The following is an 18,691-nucleotide window of genomic DNA, read 5'->3' as shown; positions in this document are numbered from 1 at the left end:
ATTCCTTTATATTTATCTTTTTTTCCCTATTAATAACATTGGGATCAACCATTATTTTTACCGGCCAGGCCGATGAAATGCTGGCCAGGTATTAAGGGGCACATTTACTATGGGTTGAATATCGAGGGTTAATTAACCCTCGATATTTGACCATCGAAGTAAAATCCTTCGACTTTGAAGTCGAAGGATTAACCTCAATTCGTTCGATCGATGGATTTTAATCCATCGATCGAACGATTTTCCTTCGATCACAAATTGCCTAGAAAGCCTATGGAGACTTCCCCATAGGCTAACATTGGTGCTCGGTAGGTTTTAGGTGGCGAAGTTGGTGGTCAAAGTTTTTTTTAAAGAGACAGTACTTCGACTATCGAATGGTCGAATAGTCGAACGATTTTTAGTTGGAATCGTTCGATTCGAAGTTGTAGTTGAAGGTCGAAGTAGCCAATTCGATGGTCGAAGTAGCCAAAAAAATACTTCGAAATTCAAAGTACTTTTCCTTCTAATCCTTCATTCGAGCTAAGTAAATGTGCCCCTAATTGTAAGCAATTTATCAGTACTGGACTATGTATGTATGTGTGGGCTTTGTATTGGCATCTTAGTAGCTGCTAGAAGCAGATCTGTCTGTTTTTATCCATTTGGGACACCAACTGGTTCCTTGAATAGCCATTTTAATTTTTCATCAGCTCACTTGCCAGATAAATAATGCAATAACATATAATTTCCACACACTCACTGTAATACCGTAAAGATAGAAAATACATTGTGTAAAAAAATAAAAAAAGGGGAAAGTACAAGTGACTAGAGTATATCCAAGATATAAGGCTTGGAATCTTATGAGCATGTATGTTTAAGCATATATGGGATTCAGCGTTACATTATGTATTTCTATATGATAACCCGAGGGCAATAATGCATGCATAATATAAACAAATGAAACCTCCAACAGTCCAACAGCAAATGTTTGCCCACATCGCTAACCCAGTTATAAGGTTTGGGAGGAATCATAAGCTGGCACCTTTAAAGGGAAGATAAACAATACAATCATAAAAGTGGGTGAGCTGGGCATCAGGGACCTGGAGATGGTCTACAACTTAGAGGCACATTTATCAAGGGACAAATTTAGAATTCATGTGAGTTTTTGTAAAGTCCCATCAATTCGAAATTGGACTAGTGGAAATTTATTGGCAAAATCTAATTTGTGAAACGACCCGAAAACTCGAATCAAATTCGATTTCAATTATAAAAACTCCAAGTTTTTTCGGAATGTCAAGAAGGCTACAAACATCACCAAATTGATCCCTGGACCTCTCCCATTGACTTGAATCCTAGTTCTCAAAGGACCATGATAAATCTTGAAATTCAAATTAAAACTCCAATGGAGTTTGGATAAATCACTATTCGAATTTGAGAGTTTTGACCAAAAAAAAATTAGAATTTGAATCACTTCAAACCTTAATAAATCTGCCCCTTAGACTGTAGTAATGTGAGTTCCTACTTCTTCACCCAATACTGACCATTGTGAAATCGCTTTGTGTTCTCTCAGAGACACAGCAAGCCCTTGGGCGAAGTGCGAAGTGGCTAACGCTGGCGAAAATTTGCCAGCGTGACGCCATTTTGGCACTTCGTCGATTTACTAACGGTAGCTGGCTTAAATCTCTGGCCTAATTTCGCCAAGGAAATAGACTCTGACGCAACTTCGCCCTCTAGCGCCAGGCAAATTTTCGGTAGTGTTACTACGCAAATTCACTAAGTTTTTGATATTACTGAACGTTACCTCTGTCGCCAGACTTGCCTTCGCTACCTCAGACCAGCACCTAAACTATACTGTGGGCACATGTGTAGGGCATTATAACAACTTTATATAATTTTATTAAGGTTCCCTGGCCTTGTGTAGTGTAATGTATTTGCTGCAGCATATACGTCCATTGTACTTTAACTGCACACCATATGCTAATTAGCCATCACCTAGCGTAACTTCGAACTGCTGAGCTGGCGTAATTTCGCAGGCGTTCGTTACCCTGTGCGCAACTTCGGATCTTTGTGAATTAGCGTTGTCCAGGCTATTTACGCCTGGTGAAGCGTTGCGATGTGCGCAAAGCCAGCTCTGGCGAATTTTCGCGGTTAGTGAATTTGCCCCAAATCTTCATGAAGTATTAATGTGATAATGTTTACCCAGTCGTCAGGTTTCTGTTGTACATTTATACTCATGTCCTAATTTTCTTTTTTTTTTTTAGTGTTTTGCAGTGCGCTCTTTGGGCTGGGTAGAAATGGCAGAAGAAGACTTGGCTCCAGGAAAAAGCAGCGTTGCAGTGAACAATTGTATCCGGCAATTATCATACAGCAAGAATGACATCCGAGACACTGTTGGCATTTGGGGAGAGGTAAGCACACTTAGCACGCCCTTTCTTTTTGGCAACTCAAGAAGGGGTGCAGGGTTTCTAAAATAACAACACTCAATGTTGGGTGTTAGAAGTTACTATTTCTATGAAGTTAAGAAAAAATAAATTATGTGTTTTGTCAAATTTTATTCCCTGTGTAACGCTACTAATTTAACACTGCACTGAGCGCATATTCTTCTGGCATGTTAAGTCTCTGGCCCATACTTCACAAAGTAATTTTTGGCAGTAAGAAACAAGGAGATATAAACATATTTGCCCAAAGGCATAGGAAGCTAAAGAATGAATATGAATGAGTTCTGACTGCTTCACACTGCAGCATGTTAGATGCATTTCTGAAAATCAATTGTGTTGAAATATGGAAGGGGAATTTAAGTGATACTATAGATGCCAAATTGTGTTGGTAATCATTGTAATATTAGCAGTAATGTGCCAAATTGGACCTTAGAGTCCCGAAAGTTTGTCCTGTTGCTCATGAACAGTTTTAGCTTTAAGTCACTTATGTTTTTTGTCATGTTACGGGATTGCAGCCAATGCGCAGCATAAAGGTCTCAGGTATCTGTTTGCTAAGGCAAGAGGCTATTGTTATTTAGTTCAGTGAGCCCATGACTAAGTGCCCTACGTGGGTGCGAAAAGGCGTAGGGCGAATGGAGATGCAGATATACATTTTTTAAATTTGTATAAATAAAAATATTTTTTAAACTTATTCTCTCCGATCCTGTGGCCCTGCTTCTTCTTCAAGTTATTTAATTCAGACCAACATTCAGAATCCACATGGGAGGCCTTATTTATCAAAATCTGAATTTTTCTGATAGCATTATTAAAAAAAAGTCTGAGCAAACTAGAATCCATGATTTGACCATATTATTATTTAAAAAGCACGATTTAATCAGATTGGGGACAAACTCGATCAAATCGAGCGAAAATCCAAATCATATGATTTTTTGGGATTTATTTCCACAAATCGGTTAATTTTTTTCGGATTTATTATCACAAACTGCTAATTTTTTCTTGCTTTTTCCAGAAAAGCCTCAATTTTTCAAATTTTTTACCAAAAAGTCAGAAATAGTGGATTTTCAGGCTAGACCAAATTAATAGAGACCTCTCCCATTGACTTATGTTCAACCTCAGCAGGTCTGAGATGCAGGATATTTGGATTCAGACTTTTTCCATCCTTGGGGTATAATAAATCTCGAAAAATGTGAGGGTTTTTTTTCCACTAAAAATTCGGATTTTATAGCAAAAAATTTTTTTCAGGTTTTTGACATTTGGACTTTATTAAAAAAAAAAACCCCTAAGCACTTTGGCACTTACTACTACAACAACTGGGCTTTTTAATTACGTTTCTCAATGCTGGACTGGATCTTATAACATGATTTGGACAAGGGTGCTTAATATTTGTTTGATAAAACCGATTTCCATATAAAATCACCGATTTCCTCACTGACCATATGAAATTCTCATAAGATATTTTGTCTCATTTTCACACAAAAAAGGGTCACTCCACATCATTTTTTAAAGAGTATCTTTTTAGTAGGTGTAACTGTTTAAACAGATAAACATAACAAACAAAAGTTTGGCAGAAATCTTATACAGTGTTATGTATTTTGTCGCAGGGGATGAAGTCCAGGGTGCCCAAATTTTATCAAACGTATCGGTATTCCTCTAGATACATATGTCAGCTTATAGAGTTCAATTCAAGTGTGTTCATTTGTATGTTCTATTCTTAGCAATTTGTCACTTGATCTTCTCTTTAATTTAGAGTTTGGAATTATTTCCCTTCTTTTGCCAATTTCCAGCTTTCAGATAGGGTCACTGACCCTGGCATCCAAAAACCTTTTGCTCTGTAAGGCTACAATGTTATTGTTACTATTTATTACTTGTATTTACAGTATACTGAAACCCTTACTGTATATCCCAGTCTCAAATTCAGACTTTAAAGCTAAATGGGACCCTAGCAACCAGATAGTTTGCAAGATTCAAAACCAGAGAGCCGCTGAACCAAAAAACTAAATAATTTAAGAAGACAAATAATGACCAACAGCAAATTGTCTTACCATATCAATGTGTCATATTAAAAGATAATTCAGTTGAATAATCCTTTTAACGCCAGTTCTGGCCATGGAAAGTTGCCTCCTTTCTTCTCCAGTAATAGGTGGCAGATGATGCGTCTCTTCTGCATTCACCATATCATGGAGACTCTGTTGCCCAAGTCATGTTTCAAAGTTAACTAGCCATTCTGCTGGCTTTATCATATCTATTCTTGAGCCAACTAGGATCTTCCCAGTCTTGTTACTTGACCCCCACCTGCCTCACCCTTCATTTAGATTTGGCACCCATTCCTTGCACACTTAGACCTGTTTTAAGCCTGACCTGAGCTCCCGAGTGCATGGCATCAATCCCAGCACCAGTTAGCAGAACCAAAACAAATATATCTTCTTAAATACCGTACATGCCTGACTGCCTTCTCTCTATATATATGTTGCTAAATTGTAACTTGATGTCCCTGAAAAAATATCCGGAAGTCAGGATCTCATCTCATTGAGGTGAATGTGAACAATTATATATTTTTGCTGCTCTAAACAGGTCTAATGCAGCAGACATTCATACTGCTGAAACAAGTGGATGTAGTCATTGTCACCACAATTAGTTATTGTTCCACAATTTCATGACGGATAAAGAGAATATCCACCCAATAAAATTTTTTTTATTTTTTATATAGTATAATACTACATTTAAGTCATGCAATTTAGTTAGTATTCATAATTTAAAACATCAGAAAATTAGGGGCAGGTATTCTGTGTGTGTCCTGTGGGGCTTCAGTGCTGGAAGATTTAGCACAACCACAACTGGAGTTCTTGTCCTTGCTGTAGTTGTTGCTCTATACAAGGGAGTAGATACAATGAGAGCCATGTGCCATTTTGTGATATCAAATTGGGTTTTGTCTGTGATCAGAACGTTTCTCTCATCACAGTACTCCTAACAGGACAGAAGTGAGCATTTGAAACCAAGGCTCATAATACATACTGTTAAAGTAGAATCTCTAATGTCTAGAGGCAACAGTGTTATTCTTCTTCTGTCCCCTCTTGTAGGGTAAAGACATGTACTTGATCTTGGAAAATGACTTGCTGAACCTGGTGGACCCTATGGACCGTACACTGCTTCACTCTCAGCCCATTGTTAGTATTCGAGTCTGGGGTGTTGGCCGGGACAATGGACGGTAAGTACAGTGACTTGTCTGAACTTGACTTTAAACATTTCATTAGATGGCTACTTGGTGCTGTTAAAGGGATTCTGTCATGATTATTATGATGTAGTTTTTATATATAAATTACACTGTTTACACTGCAAATAATTCACTCTACAATATAAAATTTAATTCCTGAATCAACAAGTGTATTTTTTTAGTTGTAATATTGGTGTGTAGGCGCCATCTCAGGTCATTTTGCCTGGTCATGTGCTTTCAGAAGGAGCTAGCACTTCAGGGTGGAACTGCTTTCTGGCAGGCTGTTGTTTTTCCTACTCAATGTAACTGAATGTGTCGCAGTGGGACTATTGAGTGCTGTTCTTAGATCTACCAGGGAGCTGTTATCTGTTTACCTTCCCATTGTTCTGTTGTTAGGCTGCTGGGGGTGGGAAGGAAGGGGGTGATATCACTCCAACTTGCAGTAGAGCAGTAAAGAGTGACTGAAGTTTATCAGAGCACAAGTCACATGACTGGAGCAACTGGGAAACTGACAATTTGTCTAGCCCCATTTCAGGTTTCAAAATTAAATATAAAAAAATGTGTTTGCTCTTTTGAGAAACTTATTTCAGTGCAGAATTCTACTGGAGCAGCACTATTAACTGATGCATTTAAAAAAATGTTCCCATGACAGTATCCCTTTAAACAGAGGGGTCAGATATTATTCAGGTATAATGTTTTCCTGTAACAACTATTTGTGATATGTAGCCCATCAACTCATATCCATGCTTATACAGGAGCCAGATTCAAGGTCTCTGCTTCATAGTATATCATATATTGGATTTATGATTGCAGCTCAATGACTTAGAAGCATTCTGTTATTCAGATTGGCGCTTTATCATTTTTTATACAGAACCGTTATCGGTAGATGTGCTTATGAATACGAGTTCTAATCTGATTAGAGCAACAAGTGGTCCACAGAACATGGGAAAGTGATTTTATTGTCGTAGCGTTCTCTAGGAAACATATAATTAAACAAAGGCAATTGCTGTGCATCAACTCCAATGATTATGCTGTAAATGGGAATGGCCCATGTGATTATCACTCAGATATACATTTCAGACTCACTTCTTGTCTGTGTGCGACTCATGGAGGACAAGTTTCAGCACTTTAAAGAGACCTCAAGCCAATTTATGTTTGCAAAGAGCGTGTAATTCTAATTTGCTTTCCATTATACGTTTAATTGAACATTTTCCCCGGTTTGAGTGTTATATGTAAATATAATTTCTGCTGAAAGCGGCGTTTCTGTCCCTTTCTGTTCTCTGCACTGCTGGTTCTGACTTTTGAAGGAATTTAGGAACTGATGCGTTTTGTTTTTAGAGCAGGCAATCCCACTTCACCCTGGTGTAATCTATGTTTAATGTACTGTTTCACTATCCTCCTTTTGAATAAGGTTTCACTGAATAAAAAGTCAGCAGCGACTGTCGATTTTCTCAGTAGACAGAGAGACTGCTTTATGCCCATGGGCTTCGGGTCACATAGGATCCTGTCTGAAAAAAAACTACACTCCCATGTCTCTGAGTTGCCTGTGGTTTCCTTTCATATCTCTCCTGTCTCTGTCCCTCAGGCACGTTGCTTTTATCTTCCCCGGTGCTGTCATTACAGTTAAACCTCCTTTGATATTTGTCGTGGTTCAGCCTATAAACTGCCTCCCTTCAATAACTGTCAGAAGTACAGGCTGCTCTTTCCCTGCTCTTCCGACTGCCTGGCTTTTCATGTTGTATAAGATCACCTGAGCCTGAGTAATGCACTGGGCTTTGTACAAGAGAGGAACTGGAGCAAACCCTAAGTGCTTGGGATACAACATTTCTAAAAAGATTTGTTTTAACTAACTACGTCAATCTCTTCACATTAATTGATTCTGCTAATTCAAGAAACCAGGCTTACTTCCAGGACGAGTGAGTATTTTGTGCTTTGCCAGGGAAGATCTTTGGTTCACATTACATCTTAATCTTATTACATGACATACTTAACTTAATCTCTATATATTATTGTCAAATTAAAATACTAACTAGCAAACCGTGACTCTCCAACTGCTTCTGATCTCTCATTCCCAGAATCCACCAAGAGCCCACCCAAAGGCTTTTTTTTTTTTTATAGGGGACCTTGCTGAAAGTTTTAGTTCAGCAACAACTGAAAGGCTGCAGGTTGGACATATCTTGGGGTCATCAGTCCTCAGGCATTGTTAGGAGTCCCCACACTTCTCCTTCTATTTACAATACTTCATAGACACAGTTAATGTTCTGGACACCTTGGGCCTTTCCACAAATAAAGCTGTGCATGATTTTTCCCTTCTTCTACCCAACACTCTAGGGGTTAGAGGACCTTAGCAGGTGAGCACAAGAGCATGTTTCATGCCACTATTAAGAACTATAGGAACTGGAACATGAAGAAGAACAGTAACATAACTAAATCCCTTTATGGAGTGGTTCACCTTTCAGTTAACTTTTAGTATCATATAGAATGGCCAGTTCTAAGCAAATTTTTAATTGGTCTTCATTATATATTTTTTGTAGTTTGTGAATTATTTGCCTTTTTTTTTTTTTTTGGACTCTTTACAGCTTTCAAATCGGGGTCACAGACCCCATCTAAAAAAAACAAATGCTCTGTAAGGCTACACATTAATTGTTATTGCTGCTTTTTATTACTCGTCTTTCTATTCAGACCTCTCCTATTCATATCCCAGCCTCTTATTCAGATCAGTGCCTGGTTGCTAGGGTAATTTGGACCCTAGCAACCAGAAGGTTGCTAAATAACGTAAAAACCACAAATAATAAAAAATGAAAACCTATTGCAAATTGTCTCAGAGTATTACTCTCTACATCAGACTAAGGGGCAGATTTATCAAGGGTCCAATTTCAAGTTTATGGGAGTTTCTAAATTTCTTAAAAAGAAAAAAAAAATCTAATTTTTTAAATTCGGCAGAATAGGATCGACGACCCGCAAACTTGAATCGAATTTGATTAGTTTTTTCAACAAAAAAAATTAGATTTTTAAAAGTCCACCAAATGACTCCAAATTGATTGTAGAACGTCCCCCATAGGCTAAAACAGCAATTCGGCAGGTTTTAGATGGCGAATAGTCTAAATCAAATTTTTAAAAGGATGATAAATTTCGAAATTTGAATTTCGATTTTTTTAAAAACTCGAATCTAATTTGGACTATTCCCTAGTCAAATTACACTAAAATAAACTTGAAATTTTAATTCGAAAATCAAAAATCTGCCCCTAAAAGTTAATTTAAAGGTAAACAACCCCTTTAATAAATAAATCTTCCTTACCAAAAAAGATATCTATGAATGCCCCTGAGGGCTGCAGCATGAACTCCTCCTAGTGTGCCCCCATGGCCGGGGAGGGACAGACTGTGCTGTATTCACACCCTCAGCCTGTCCCCTCTAGTTTTGCCACTATAGAAGAACTGTATTTTGTTGTGTTCCCTGTACATTTCAGTCTTTTATATGGTATTGTACTTAACACAAACATCCAATCAGGTGCTATCTCTGGTTGATTTAAATAAATGCACTAGTATTCAGGCTACACACAGGAAAGTACTGATGGTAGAACATCTTTAGCAAATTCATTTCATAATTCTTTCAAAAGAAAATCTACCGAGCTTCACTGAAATGTCAGCATAATAAAGGAATATTCTTGGATTTGGGATGCTGCATGTAACTGTAGTTCAGGGGTAGAAGGCGGCAGTATGAGTTGCCCTCGGCCGTTCTTCATAAAAAAATTTGAGCTCCTTGAATCTTGCAACTTCATTTGGAACTGTAGCAGCATAAGGGCTAAGTGCAAACAACTTATTGCATGGATGTAGGTTGTGGCCCTAAGTATTCCTGCTCTTGGACCTTGCCTTTTTATTTCTGAGCCCTAGTTCTTCCATGCAAAATACACACTCTTTATCTGTATTGGTGGGTACCTGCCTAGAGAAAGAGGGTACACTGCTTCTGTCTGTAGAGTGGGGGGCACTACTCTAACACAATAAGGGCCAGGGCACACGCTCAGATTCAGGGAGATTAGTCGCCCGGCGACAAATATCCTCTTCTTCGGGGTGACTATTCTCCCTCAACTGCCTCCCGCCGGCTAGAATGTAAATCGCCGGCGTGATGGCCCTTGGAGGGCTTTGTTTTCCGAATTTGTCTGAAGTTTCCCCGTAAGGCAGTTATTCCCTCCAGACAATTTACTGTTGGGGTTATCTTTATTACATAGCAGTGTCGTAATATAGGTATGCGGCCTGTTATCCAGAATCCACAGGGCCTGGGATCTTCATACGTTAAAGCTGGCCACAGACGCAACAATCCAACCGTACGAATCGTGGATTCGTGTGATTTTCGGACCGTGTGTGTAGAGTCCCGACATTTTTCGTCCGGCGGAGATCGGTTGCTTGGTCGATCGGACAGGTTAGAAAATTTCTGTCAGCTGCCGATAATATCTCTGCGTGTATTGCCGATCATACGATTTTCAGTGGGAGACTGTCACCAGCTTTGTCAGACATAACTATCGTACGATTGCTGTCAGAGGTACTTTATTTGATCTGAATGGTAAGACTTTGATCTGAATGGTTAGTGGCAGGTCGGGAGATGGGAAAGTCCGATCGTGACCATCTTAAGTCTACTAGAAAATCATGTAAACATTAAATAAACCCAATAGGCTGCTTCCAATAAGGATTAATTTTAACTTCAGGCACAAGGCACTGTTTTATTATAACAGAGAAAAAAGAATCATTTTTAAAAATCTAGATTATATGGATAAAATGGAATCTATGGGCCTTTCCGTAATTCTGGATAATCGGTTTCCGGATAATGGATCCCATAGCTGTACAAGCCATATATTTTAATCATCTCCAGAACGTTTTTTTTTTTTACTAGTTTGTTGAAAGTTTCTTTATCTGTGGCTTTACATGTGCAAGCTCTTGAGAATAATAATAACAACGTGCGTGAGAGAATAAATCAAACATAGCTTTTAACCAATAAAAATGAATATTTCAAGAGAACAAAAATATAAAAAACATTAACTCCGTCTCCGTCTGTGAAATCCATCTGAAGAATCACTTTGCTAATGCAGCACAGCACTTACTGCCATATATTTTATATAGCCCGGGTGTTGATGTATGAGAAGTTGCTGTTAGCGAGTGAGTGAATGTGTAACCTGGGGTGGGGTACTAAGGACTTTCTAAGTGGGGACAAGCTCTTGACCTCCTGCCTGTAGAGTGTGAGCTCCATGGATCGGCTTTTACGTGTGTATGTCATCGGATATAATTAAGGGTTTACATGAATATCCAGTGTTTTTTGCTTGCTGATAAATAGAACACACTGCAATACTGGCACTCACTCATTGTTCCTGGCCCCTATGGAAGTCCCCTCTAATTTGCCTCTTAGTGATGTTTGTTATATGGAGGGGCTCTGACATTGCAGTCTGTCCACAGACACCCTACCCGAGGTTTCATAAATCTGCCCCCTACTGCAGAGTCTCATGGTCACGTAAAGACTTCGAAACATTCCAACCCCATTACAAGAAGGACAATATGGAAAAAGCATCTTGCCTTTTATTGAAACTGATACAAATTCAAGCTTTTTATTATCAATTCATGTATTTTTCCCATTACTTTTACACTGGTTGAACCTGAGAAGATGAAAGCTTCCGAAGCAACATCAAAGAAAATGATTTACTAAGTCATGCAATAATTAAATATTAATGGCACCCAGAGAGCGGGCTGATAAAAATTTCATTTTATCATATGCCTCCAAATTTACCTACAACACAGGAATTATTCCCAGAGATAACATTTTACATTTTTATAACCTCCATGGGAAATTTATTTAAGTGAGGCAAGAAAACATGTTAATTAAGTACTGGCCAACTCTGTGCCGTGATTTATTTCTAGTGTCTGACCATTATATTCATTTTGTTCATAGCCGGTTACTTAACATCTTAACATCATTTCCTGCAATCAATAAAGCCTTAAAGAAATAAACATGCAGTTAATGTGGCAACCCATGCCCCAAGCTTTTATGCATTAGCCTAATACTAACTGAGTTATAGATCATAGGAGGGGAATGTGTAATATCCTTTAGCTGTGTATGTTTTCCAAACACAGATACTCTTAGATAAAGCATTCAGTGTAGCCAAGGCAGGGCCTGCTTACAAAATCCCTATAGTATATTACTATAAATATCCATATATGTGCACCAAGAAGTCCAGAATTATAAGAAACATTCAGCCTCACTGTTACACTAGTATAGGGGCCCCACATTTTGCCCATGCAAAGAATTGAATATATAATGTAACTAGACATGACTGAGTTGTATTTAAACAGGGCAGAAAAAATATCATACGTCTCAACATTACTGATTTATTAATATGCCATTTAGCCCTCTCCCTAGTCTACAAAACTATTGATTTTTTGACTATTTGATGCTTGTGTAATATATACAAGTATAGGTTTCCGTTATCCAAAAAGCTGTTATCCAGATAGGCCATATTTTAATCAAATAATTGACACTTTAAGGGTAGGACTACACTGACGATTTTGGAGCGATTGGAACAGTCGTGTCGCGTCGGATCAATGCTTCAACACCATCCGACATTTGTATATCTTACTTTACTTCCATCGCATCCGACTTGACACCTGCGTTTTTGCGCAGCGCGTCGTATTGCACAGAAAATGCCCGTGTAGTCCTACCCTTAAAAATGATATCCATTTTCTCTGTAATAATAAAACAGTACCTTGTGCTTGATCTAAACTAAGATATAATAAATCCTTATTGGAAGCAAAACAATCCTATTTTTTTATTTCATGTTTTTTAAGTCCAATACCTGTGTTTTATAAACATAATTTCAAGCAACTTTGCAATATACATTATTTAAAAAATATGCAGACTTGTCATGATTGTTAATGGTTTGGAACAGTTCCCTAAGCCTAGCCCCCTGCTCTCTTGCTGATCTGTCTGACTACTTTGCTGAGCTGGCTGACTACTGTTACTTTGTATCAACAGCCACCTGTCCTCAGCCTTCATTCTCCAAACCCCACAATTCCCTGCACTACGGAACACATTTTAGGACATCCTTCATGCATGTCCTTCATGCAATGTCCTATGCCTTTGGAATGGTGCATCGGCTGCTTTTACCATCACTCATCGTCCAAATCTGCAATCACACCTCCGTCCTCTACCCTCCCTTCCTCCCTCAGTCCTCTGCCCTCTGCCTTCCGGCCTCAGTCCTCTGCCTTCCGCCCTCTTCCCTCCGCCCTCCCTGCTCAGCCCTCCACCCTCTTTTCTTCAGCACTCTCTTTTCAGCCGACAGTCTTGTCCCTAAGTTTCTAAAGTGGTGAGCGGGGGCAGAAGGAAGAGGACTGAGGGCAGAAGGCACTCAGCCCACTTTCCTAATTGTGTTAAAACATTAATGCCAAGAGTGGTGCTAACCACATGTGTGTATATCAAAATCAAATGTGGTGCGTTGATATGTGAATTCAAATTTGCTACCTATTACCAAGATTTGTGTATTTAAAGGCCATTGGTGTATGTCGTACTTAAGCTGTCACTACTTTTTCCTCCATTCCTCCATGTCAGTAAGTAGCTCATCCCACAACTCTGGTGGTGAGAGATTGCTGGCATTTAAAGGGTTCTCCGCAAAAAGAAAAAAAGAAAACGACAATAATATTCTTTCATATTATGCATTCATGTTATTTGGAAACGTAATTGCTGTTAAAAGCAGTGTCTGTCTGGCTGTGTTTATTCTCTGCATTCCTGACTCCTGAACCCATGTACCAGAAGGCAGCTTATAAAGCAGACCTGTTTTGAGGACTGACTGACTGCTACATTGTTTCAAGAGTCAGAACCATAGAAGAGAAAAGGATAAGAAAATACTGCTTTTAGTAGCAGTTCATTTAATTTACAAATAACTGTAAAACCAATGGCTTTTTTTGTTCTATTAATGGATAATTGCTTAGCATTTCATTTTTCATGCAAAAAAAAGTTTTTGGGTAAAGTACCCCTATAATCCCTGGCACATTTTTCATATTTTGCTTTTGTAAGAGATTTTTCATGTGCCATAGCAGCAGAATGCGTTCCAGTCCATTTTTAAAATAAATGTTTGAACTTTATGACTTATTTATCTCTTAATTGACTTCATTGCATCCTGAGTGTTTCATCTCAGCATACAGACTGTGCAGAGAGACACTAGCTCTCGGCAAGAAGTAGGTCAGACGGCATTAAATACCTATGGGAGTAGGTTTAACATCTTACCTTGTTTGTGGCTATTAAAAGCAGTAGTGTCCCATACCTGTCTCCTCTATAACAGTTCAATGTGCCATGGTATTGCCTATCTGCTTAAAGGTGGCCAAACACATAAATCGCCAAACGAGCGGATCTCTCGCCAATTGCCAAACGAGAGGATCTCTCCCGATAAGCTCACATTGAGGTGGGCAATATTGGGCTGATCATAATGCAGACAATACGGGCTCATCAACAAACAGTTGCGACGTGTGCCGATGGAATTTTTAACCCTGCCGATCCACATCTGCCCGACTTTCGGCCAGATATCGAGCGGGAAGCCCATCGGAGGTCCCCACACACTGGCCAATAAGCTGCCGACTTGGTCTGTCGACAGCTTTTATCGGCCCTTGTATGGCCAGCTTAAGCCACTGTATATCCTGTATATTGTTTCTACCCATGAAATGGTTAAGGCATAACTCAATTTGATGATGGTTACTTGTTTCCTAACCTTGGGTCCCCTTACTTTGCTGGACAGCAACCCCCAGAAAGCTTTCATCCTTGGTTATATGCCAAAGGATACATGTCGTTGTCCAACAATAGCTAGAGACCCAGTGATAGGAATCCATGACACACAGGATAGGAGGGCAGGTGCTAGATGTATTGTAGAAAGCAACATATAAAAGAATGCTGTGCACAAGGAGGCCCACCACATTTTGTGGAGCCAACAAGTAGTCAAGATCAGATAGCATTGCATTGGATGCATTCAGGATTGAAAGTCTCTTTGCTTGATAAGTCATATAAGGCTGTGCATGGGGGATCGTTAGAAGCGACTGTGTAGCTTGGAATTGCCACAAGCTGTGTCTTTTAACAAAACAGGTGCCATTTTTATCAATTAAGAAGCTATTTAAATGTCTGCCCAATGCATTTAATTCTCTGCTGTCTGTGTATGAAAATTCCCATGGTTTGCCTGATGTCTTTCTTAACTCCTATGAGAAATAGCTTTATCCCACTTATTTCAGATCAGTTATTTATATATTGCGGGCAATTACTGTTGTCTATATAAGCCCTGTGAAATTGTTCATTTAAAGGAAAACTATACCCCCCAAACAATGTAGGTCTCTATTAAAAGATACTGAGTAAAACAGCTCATGTGTAAAACCCTGCTTCATGTAAGTGAACCATTATCATAATATTATACTTTTTTAGTAGTATGTGCCATTGGGTAATCATAAATAGAAAATTGCCATTTTAAAAAATAAGGGCCGCCCCCTGAGATCGTAAGATTCACTGTGCACACATACAAACCACATGTAAGGTCACATGAGCCAATTAACAGACAGAGTTCTGCCTTTTGCTTCCTCACTTCTTCCTGTTACAGTTAGAGTTGTAGTATTTCTGGTCAGGTGATCTCTGAGGCAGCACAGATAGAGTCACGAAATGGTGGTTCAAGGCAAGAGATGTAAAAGGGCAATATTTATGTAAATATATATTCCAGTTTGGTAAGATTCTTTAATATGTCATTCAATTTGATATAAACTATCTGTTGCTTAAGTATTCATTTTGGGGGTATAGTTTTCCTTTAACACGGTTATTAAGCTAAGAGTAAAACAGCAGACATTTCTACAACAGTAGTAAAACAGCAGTCGTTTCTCAGAGCTGTACTATCACAGCACTGGGTTCATGAGCATTTTCCGAATACCAATTATTTACCTGATTTTGCGGTATTTCTTGGAAAAACTCCATGTTGTGTTCTCTTCAGAAGTTTGGGTGTGTTGCTGGTGTCGTTCTTCATGAATAGAACACGAGATTTTAAATATGTTAGCAGTTGAGTTTTCTGGTGCCTGCCCAAAAGTGAGCATGTGCAAACTCAGACGCTTCATAGAATTCTTTATTAGCTCTAAACCATCTGGAGCACAAAAATGGGCATACCCTCCTTGTAATAACATTGGACATAGAGCCAGAGATATGCAGCAATTTGTGGCCAACATAGTTTCTTTACTCAAAGTGCTTGGTTTTTTTGCATGTGAATTTATGAATATTTGTAGCTCATCAGTGAGCATTGCTAAACATCATCATCTGGCTCTTAACAAAGCATAATTAATGTAACATGCTGATTGCTAATGTCTGGTGCCTATGGGAAATAATAGAACTGACAGTGCCAGGGGACAAGCTTCAAACTAAGATCACTGAACATCTTTGGCCAGTTTGCTGATATTCAGGAATGGCATCCAAGTAAACATGTATTGACAATGTAGGCAGATATCATTTGATAAATCTGCATAGTGAGACATCCAAACCGAGACTAAATACTCCCTAAATACTAAGTACAGCCAATGTGATCACTGACTGATGTTTTTTTCACATTTACAGTACTTATCCTGCGTCTGAAATAGCAGTTACTTGATTCTAGGCTAGCACACAACCATTGATAGATTGATTAATTAATCTAACCTTGCTTGTCAAATGGGTTCTACTCCAAAACGTTGCACCAGTGTCGGACTGGCCCACTGGGATACCAGGAAAATTTCATAGAGAGGGCTTGCACACCGAAAAAACAGACAAAGTGTTATTGCAAAAGATCTATATTTACAAAAAAATAAGCAATCACAGAAAAAAGTCAGTTTAGTCATATACTGTATACAAAGTAAGGATACCTTTGCCACAGAATGAGAATTACCCTGAAGTTTCGGTTATAAGTCTTTGTCAAGGGGAGTCCATTGATCAATATTTCTGTATACCAGGAAAATTCAGGTGCTAAGAACCAGCTAGCCCTTGAAATCACGGATCTCCTGCCGTGTAAGTAAATACACGTGTAAATAATTTGTATATGCTACCGATACAGGAGCTACATATAATACAAGCTGGATATATATATATAGTAATGATTAATGAATGCTACATGTCTAGCATAACCTTTGAGTAGGCTGTTTCCAGCAGTACTTAGTATTTACCAGGATTAGACCTATGAAAGGCAATTTCCCTGTTATGGACAATAAATAGGACTTGGGAGAAATACTGATCAAAACAGATGGATCACATGGACACACAAAATTGGACTTGATTCAATATAAAAAGAGTTTTTTGTGATTACACTTTTTGTACTATTATGTATCATTGGTCAGTTTGTGGCAAGTGCTTAGGGTAAGGGCACACCTGGCGATTCAGGGAGATTTAGTCGCCTGGCGACTAATAGCCTCTTCTTTGGGGCAACTAATCTCCCACGAATGGCTTCCCCCTTCGGAATACGAAGCGACGCGTGTGCCATGCCGCAGGCAATTTTTCATTATAGCCGGCGGAAGACAGGGGGAAGCCGTTTGGGGAGTTTAGTTGCCCCAAAGAAGAGGCGATTAGTTAGACAGGTGTGCCCTTACCCTTAAGGTAAAACCACAACTGAATTTGCCTATATTGAGATTTCCTGTGGCTAAATTGAGTAAATATCCCTGTTATACTGGAACTGCTGTGGCAACTCATAGCACATCCCATTCTCATCAGGGGGTAATCACCTGCAGAAAGTTTGGCTGTAGACTGTAGGAAATAATGAGCAGCCAATGGTAGTCCCTGAGATATGAATGTCACACATGAAATTTGAAATACAATCCCCAGGCACTTTAGTTCTGGGCAAGTGCACTTCTACATTTGTGCAAGACAATCCTACAGGCCTTTATCCAGAGCTGTGGTGCTAGTGGCGAGCATATTGGTAAGAGTATATCTCTATAGAAAGAAAACTACAATAGACTCTTGATTGCCAGCTTTAGCATAGAAGATGTAATCAGAATGCAATTTCTGTTCTTCTCTACTTCTCTTGTTCTTCTCTTATCTATCAGCTATTCATATTCTAACTAAGGAGCCGATATATGTGACCTGCATTCAGTCTATTTACTTTTGCCACATAAAGAAGCCAAAAGCAACCCACCAGAACGATAAGATGTTTTATTGTATCATCTAAGTTAAACTGGCCATAGATGTAAAGATTTTTAAAAGATCCGATCGTCATCGTGAGACCACGATTATCTCGAAACGATCGTACGAATTGTCCATCAATTAAAAAGACCATTTCAGGCGAAATAGCCAGGAAAACTGCTTGTCCCTGCAAACATAGATAGATTGCACTGGGACCGATAAAGATTTTTTAACCTGGCCAATCAATTTTCTGACAGATGTCGGCCGAAAAATCGTAAGATGTACGATCATTCGAATCCCACTAAATGCACCATAATTTCGATGGATTGGTCGGACTTCGCTAAAATCGGTCGTTAGGCAAGAAAAATCTTTGCGTCTATGGGGACCTTTAAACCAAACTATTATTGAGCAGGTTTTGGCCAGATAAAGATGCCTTTCACTTTGTGACTTCCCATCTTTGACATCTTTAACCAAATTAACAAAGTCTGAAAAAACATTTTATTGATATTATATATCATTTGCCTTTATACAAACAAAATTATTCTGGAAATCCCAGTTTCTTGCCTTGAAGCAATTTAGAGTGAAGACACACAGAGCTACTAGTAACAGCAACTTGTCACGGCTACAATATAGACAATAGTGATAATTGGCTTTGGTAAGACACTACATACAGAGGTAATTCTCAGTATTGTCTACAGCAGGGTATTTTTTTAGCATTTTGTAGCCACGACAAATAGTTGCTACTAGAAGACACGGGGAAGCAGTTCGGGGAGATTAGTTGCCCCAAAGAAGAGAAGAGGGGAGGAAATCTCCCCGAATCTCCAGGTGTGACATTACCTTTAGGATTAAGCTCTACCTGATACTTCAAGCTAACAAGTATATTATTAGATAAGGCAGATTGTAGATTTACACCATTGCACTACTCCATCTGGTCTGGAT

At 38.9% G+C, this 18,691-nt stretch overlaps 1 protein-coding gene across 14 annotated transcripts in view; it reads left to right on the top strand.

The window, feature by feature from the left end:
• Nucleotides 1-18,691, top strand: part of apbb2.S (amyloid beta precursor protein binding family B member 2 S homeolog) — a 162,533-nt gene that overhangs the window by 110,966 nt on the left and 32,876 nt on the right. For all 14 annotated transcript variants that reach the window (XM_041579436.1, XM_041579441.1, XM_018243108.2 and 11 more), the window contains 2 exons: nt 2,235-2,381; nt 5,489-5,616. In XM_041579436.1, coding sequence (XP_041435370.1) covers nt 2,235-2,381; nt 5,489-5,616 — 275 coding nt within the window. The remainder of the gene's footprint in view (nt 1-2,234; nt 2,382-5,488; nt 5,617-18,691) is intronic.

Source organism: Xenopus laevis, chromosome 1S, assembly GCF_017654675.1.
Source record: "Xenopus laevis strain J_2021 chromosome 1S, Xenopus_laevis_v10.1, whole genome shotgun sequence".
NCBI classification, from domain to species: Eukaryota; Metazoa; Chordata; class Amphibia; order Anura; family Pipidae; genus Xenopus; species Xenopus laevis.
Note: the sequence above shows the minus strand (reverse complement) of the source record. Positions and strands in the feature narration are given on the sequence as shown.